The 6,006-nt window shown below is 54.2% G+C and overlaps 1 protein-coding gene across 1 annotated transcript; it reads left to right on the top strand.

Annotated features, from left to right (window-relative positions):
* Window positions 1–907: 907 nt before the first annotated feature.
* Window positions 908–4,572, top strand: UBE2C (ubiquitin conjugating enzyme E2 C). The gene is made up of 6 exons (XM_047068452.1): window positions 908–1,045; window positions 1,604–1,631; window positions 2,393–2,479; window positions 3,488–3,692; window positions 3,808–3,867; window positions 4,330–4,572. Exons 1-6 carry the CDS (start codon window positions 945–947, stop codon window positions 4,386–4,388), a joined length of 540 nt encoding a protein of 179 aa, XP_046924408.1. The 5' UTR covers window positions 908–944; the 3' UTR covers window positions 4,389–4,572.
* Window positions 4,573–6,006: the final 1,434 nt, after the last annotated feature.

Genomic DNA, 6,006 nt, shown 5'->3' with positions numbered 1-6,006 from the left:
CATAGTGAGCTTGCTGTGTGGTCCGCATTGTAGGGATGGACGGATTACCAAGGGCTCTAGAAGAAGGGGGCACAGGAAAAGATGACCAGCTACCCTCCCCCATTCCAGGTCAGACCCAGTGAAGTCTGCCCCAAGCATTATCTGCTTTATGAGACGAGGCTGGGGACATCATGTGCTTTGTTAACCTTCCCTGTCTCTCTTATTTCTTCATCCCCTAAGGTATAGACGAAGTGCCAGAATGTGATGGCTGGCACCATAGGGGTTGATGACAGACCAGAAAATGAGGAGAGGCTTTCATTACCCCCTCGTTTTACAGGTTAAGATACGAAATGTTGTGTCCGAGGTCCCAGAGGACGGTTGGAGAGCAGCGTTATGAGCACGTTTCTAAGAGTCTCCTGGCCATCATTCCCCTCGCATGAGTTTTCAGAGGTCCCTACAGAGGTGCCCGGGACATTATAACAGATGGAGGAGCAGGGGTTTCCGGGTTGAGGGAAGAAGTACCAATGTCGACGAGACCCGGACGCTCCCTTCCTCTGGGCGTAGGGATCCTGGCTGAGCGCGCCGGACGTTCCCCCCGCATCCCGGCGTTTGTCCTGGAAGGGTTCATCATCCCACGTGGACTTTTTCTTGGCCCTTTAATGGTCGGCGTTTTCCAAAGGCCACCAATCCGCTGCAGATCCGTTAGTTAATGGCGGTCTCTTCTACCAATCGTCGATCAGAAGTCTGTTCCTGCCGCCCAATAGTGGTACGCTGGAGGGTGGGTCTAGCAGTTGCGCAGTTACAGAGTGCTCTGGCGCTCCTCATTGGCTGGATCAAACCCAAGCGAGCCGCTGATTGGCTGGTGCCGCCGGAGGGTTACAATTCAAACGCGGGCGGGCGGGCCCCCAGCCCTGCAGTTGCAGTTGTGCTCTCCGAGTTCCTGTGTATCTGCCCGCGCCGCCCGGATGGCTTCCCAGAACCGCGACCCAGCCGCCGCCAGCGTCGCCGCCGCCCGCAAAGGAGCCGAGCCCAGCGGGGGCGCTGCCCGGGGCCCCGTGGGCAAGAGGTGAGCGGTATGGAGGTAACACTGGCCGTGCCCAGCACGCCCTGGGCCTTGGGGTCGAGACCTCGGACTTCCGGGCCCCCACCTCCTCCTTGAGCGGGCAGATACGGGGACAGGAGGGCACGCCGGGAGCTCGGGCCGCCCTGGGAGGGCCTCCCGAAGGAGGACGGAAGGGGGAGGCAGGCTGCCAGGATCCTCCGCGGGTAAGCCAAAATGAAAGTGTGACTGGGACCTTTGGGGACTTGGCGGGGGGCGGGGGGAGAGTGGGGACGGAAGTGGGTAGAAATTGGGACCCGGCACGGGGAGAGACGTCAGAGAAGCTGAGGGAGTGAAGAACAAGCCAGACCGCCCTGCGGGAGCCTGGAATTAGGAAGGGTGAGGACTCACTGGGACCCTCCTATGGAAGTGGAAATGAGTTGTGTGCCCCCGCTGAGGTCTGACCTCGGGGTAGGGGAACCGTCCATGACAGCTCCTCCAGAGAGATTGGGGTGGGGGGAGAAGCACCGCCTGGAGCCCTGGCTCCTCCAGACTCCCAGATGACTCCCAGCACTCATTTTGCAGGCTACAGCAGGAGCTGATGACCCTTATGGTGAGTGACTACCTGCCCAGACCCCCAACCAGTTCTTCCACCCTCCACCTCCCACTCACCTCCGCTAATCAGCGACTTTCCTACATCAGGTTCTTTGCTAGACATAGTGCAGGGGATTAAAACATGAGTCCAGTTTGCGCCCTTCTGGGAAGAAGTTAATAAACCCCACCTACACCTTTCCTTCCAGCAGTGTCTACTCCACATCCCACCCCCACCATGAAGTTCTCTCTAAAATACAGTTCCCTGAAACCATACAAGGCTTTCCCTCTATCCTGCCTGGTCCTACTTCCTTGCCTGGAGATTTACCCATACCCTGCTCTCCACCCTTAATATTCTTAATCCTGTCATACTTTGAAATGCTTCTTCCCAAATGACCTTGTCTGCATTAACCCTGAATATCAACTCAAATCCTTCAGTGCCCCTATGTAGATCTACCTAGTCTGTGAATGATCTGGAGGCTTTGTGTGTAACCAGCACTCACTGGCATGCTCAGTTGAATTCCCAGCATCCAACAAGATTGGAGGTACAGAGCTCCCTTCTGCTTCTCTGCATAACCCCTCTCTCCTTGACATACCCAGTACCCCTCCCCAGAGGGGAAGGTTCAGCCCCCAAGAACTGAATCACTTCCCCAGAAAAGCCTGTCAATTTGGTCCGGTTGCTTTATTTTGGACCAAAATGTGATGCGCTTCAGAGGAAGGAGTTCACCCACTGACCCCTAAAAGTGTAGTCTGCAGCCCAGCAGGTGTTGTTTCTTCCCCCAGATGTCTGGTGACAAAGGAATTTCTGCCTTCCCTGAATCCGACAACCTTTTCAAATGGGTGGGGACCATCCACGGAGCAGCTGGCACAGTAAGTGCAGGGTTGAGGTCGGTGAGTGTGACTTGGCTGGGTCTGGGGAGAGGTAGGAGGAGAAATCCAAGTGCAGGTCAGCTTCAAGTCTTCAGCCTGGCAGGACGTTCCCCTGTTGTGTTCTTGTGCTCTGAGCCTATGGCCTCGTCTCTCCCTCTGTACAGTAAGAGGTTGGGTTTAAAGCAGGGCTTTCCATCTTAAGTGCCTACAGGGGGCCAGACAAAAAGGAAAATGGAGGGTACACGAGGACTTTGGCCGGTGAAAGGGCTCAAGTAAGTCCCAAGATGACAGCTTGCCATTGCTGCACGTCTGGGTTTTGGTTGGTGGGTTTTGGGGTATTTTATTTTTAATGTTTTTTAATGTTTATTTACTTTTGAGAAAGACAGAGACAGAATGCGAATGGGTTAGGGGCAGAGAGAGAGGGAGACACTGAATCCGAAGCAGGCTCCAGGCCCTGAGCTGTCAGCACAGAGCCCAGTGCAGGGCTCAAACTCACAAACCGCAAGTTCATGACCTGAGCCAAAGTCAGACGCTTAACTGACTGAGCCACCCAGGCGCCCTGCTCCACATCTGGTTTACGATTAGTCAGAATCCACGAGTGCCTGGCTGGCTCAGTCAGTGTAACGTGTGACTCTCGATCTTGGGGTTGTGTCTATACCCACGTTGGGTATAGCGATTACGTAAAAATAAAATCTTTTAAAAAATAAAAAAATCTGGATATATGTCTAAAACATCCTGGTTTTTACATGTTAGTATCTAATGTTATAACTGACTAAAGCACAGCTGTGGTAGCCCTCAGGATGCCAGTTTACGTCCCTTATCTGTAGGACAAGGATCACTGATGTCCCTGCCAGATATGCGAGAAAGAACCAGAGCCATTGCAACACTTTGTCTTTTGTCAAGTCCCAGATAAACTCAAAGGTCCTAGCAAGCCCCTTTCTGGGGCTTGGGTCGGGCTGTGAGGCTCAGGGTGGGAGGTATACTCCCCACCTGTTTCTCCGATGCCAGGTATACGAGGACCTGAGGTATAAACTCTCCCTGGAGTTCCCCAGTGGCTACCCTTACAATGCGCCCACGGTCAAGTTCCTCACGCCCTGCTATCACCCCAACGTGGACACCCAGGGTAACATCTGCTTGGACATCCTGAAGGACAAGTGGTCTGCCTTGTATGATGTCAGGACCATCCTGCTGTCCATCCAGAGCCTGCTAGGAGGTGACTTCTGAGACCAGCCCGTCCCCTGAACCCGGGAACCTGTCAGGCCTCCCGGGATTCCCCCAGGCCAGCCTCTTCTCCCCCTACTGATCATTCTCTTTCTGTCCGTCCACAGAACCTAACATCGATAGCCCTTTGAACACACATGCTGCTGAGCTCTGGAAAAACCCCACAGGTGGGTCCTCCATCCTTTCCGGGCACCGGGTGATCCCTCCCCAGCCTTCAAAGGCTCCCTCACACAGAAGGATCTTGGTGACTTGGGATTGTGTCCTGAGGACCGGGTTGGGAGTGGATGTCAACCTAGGGAATCCACTTCTGCCTCTGCCTTGGTGTTTTCTGATTTGCCTGTTTGCTATAAAAATCAGGAAACTCTTTCCACGTTAATGTAGGTTGAGGGGCTTTTTAAGTAGAAGGCAAAGCTTTGTGCAAACGATTTGCTCACTGAGGCCCCCCAGTCACCTCCCCAGCCTCACTGGAAGCAGAACCCCTCCCCAAGACCTGACTGGGTAGGCAGCAAAAGGGACTCTTGTACTAAGAAATCCTCTCCAGCTCCCCAGATTTTGTATCCTTGCTTGCCCTCATGTGCATCTTAATCCCCGTCCCCACCACTCCCTGATACCTGCCTGTTCTCTTCCAGCATTCAAGAAGTATCTGCAAGAAACCTACTCAAAGCAGGTCTCCAGCCAAGAACCCTGACTGTCTAGCCTCTTTCCTTGTGTTGTCTTTTTATTTTCTCCTTAGATGGTCTGTCCTTTCCTTCATTTCTGCCTAGGACTCTGTATCTTAAACTGTGGTGTTATTTTTGTTTTGTTTGTTTTTTAAATTAAGTGTCTGGTTGAGCCCTTGTGATGAATATATTAAATAAATACATTGGTTGGGTTTTTTTTGGTTTTTTTTGTACAAGTTGCCTTGTAATTTCCCCAGGGTTGGGAGTGTTCAGCATGGGTGGAGTAGGGTCCAGGCCCTTGCCCTGCTCCTCTCCAGGGACTAGAAGCAGCTGAGAGGCTGTGTGGCTGCTCAGGGGTGACGAGGACTCGTTCCTCTATGAGCTTAGTCATTTCATGACTGCATCTGATTCCTCACCTGTAAGATGGGTCTCACAAAATGCCTCTGTAGAGTTGTGACATGAACCAGGGACGTCAGTGGATACTGGAGCTGCCCAGCTGAGTTACAGATGAGGCTGAATCAGAAAGCGTGTACGGGGGCGCCTGGGTGGCTCAGTCGGTTAAGCGTCTGACTTCAGCTCAGGTCATGATCTCGTGGTCCGTGAGTTTGAGCCCCACGTCGGGCTCTGTGCTGACAGCTCAAAGCCTAGAGCCTGTGTCAGATTCTGTGTCTCCCTCTCTCTGACCCTCCCCCGTTCATGCTCTGTCTCGCTCTGTCTCAAAAATAAATGTTAAAAAAAAAAATTAAAAAAGAAAGCGTGTACGTGCACACATGTGCACACAGGAGGGGGTTGGGAGGTGAGGACCAGCCACCTACTTTATGGCGGGATGTTCTGGTCCTGAAAAAGGAAAAGGAAAGCACTCAGCTCACCCTAAGCAGGCTTGGGGTCTGGGAGACAGCCCGGGAATGCCTCTTCCCGGGCAGAGACCTCAGGACAGCTCCCGACTCCCCCCTTACCCCAGGCCCCCCATGCCCCCACTCACATTCACCCACTCCTCACCAGCGATTCTTCCCGCTCCTGCACCCACTGGCCCAGGCCCCCAGCCCCTAGGCCCTCTCCACTGGCCTGTCAGAGGCCCCAGCCTTTGGGGCCCTGAGAGGAAACTCCTGTGCTGACCAGTTGGGGTCTGGGCAGGGGGAAGGGTGGAGTAAGGTGATGGCCCCAGCCCAGGTACTGCAGGAAAATCTCCAACGTGGACCAACACAGCAGCAAGATGCCCTCCAACACCACCTGGGTCTTGGCCTCACCCAGCTCTGCCAGCAGCTGACTGTGCAGGCCTTGGGGGGGGGGGGGGGGGGAGGCATCAGGAAGGTTCTCACTTTTCTCTTATTCCTGCCAGCCCAGGCTCCTTCCCTGCTCTGTGCCCCCACGGAGCAGGCAGGTGACAAGTGGCCTGTGGATCTGGGATGGGATTTGGATGACACTGTGTGGCTAGCTCTCCCGGCAGTGCTGCCCAATCAGATGTGCAGAGAAGTCTGCCTGGGCTCTACCTCCAATGCAAATGCTGATTCAGTGGGTCTGTGTGGGGCCTGAGGATCTGCAGTCCTCCCGAAGTTGAAGATGAGCGGTGTTCTCAAGGCGTGGCCCTTCCACCTGGAACTTGTTAGAAATGCAAATTCTTGGGGCGCCTGGGTGGCGCAGTCGGTT

Source organism: Lynx rufus, unplaced genomic scaffold (genome assembly GCF_022079265.1).
Source record: "Lynx rufus isolate CCGP_SWC_20201006 ecotype Redwood Valley unplaced genomic scaffold, mLynRuf1.p SCAF_8, whole genome shotgun sequence".
NCBI lineage: Eukaryota > Metazoa > Chordata > Mammalia > Carnivora > Felidae > Lynx > Lynx rufus.
Note: the sequence above shows the minus strand (reverse complement) of the source record. Positions and strands in the feature narration are given on the sequence as shown.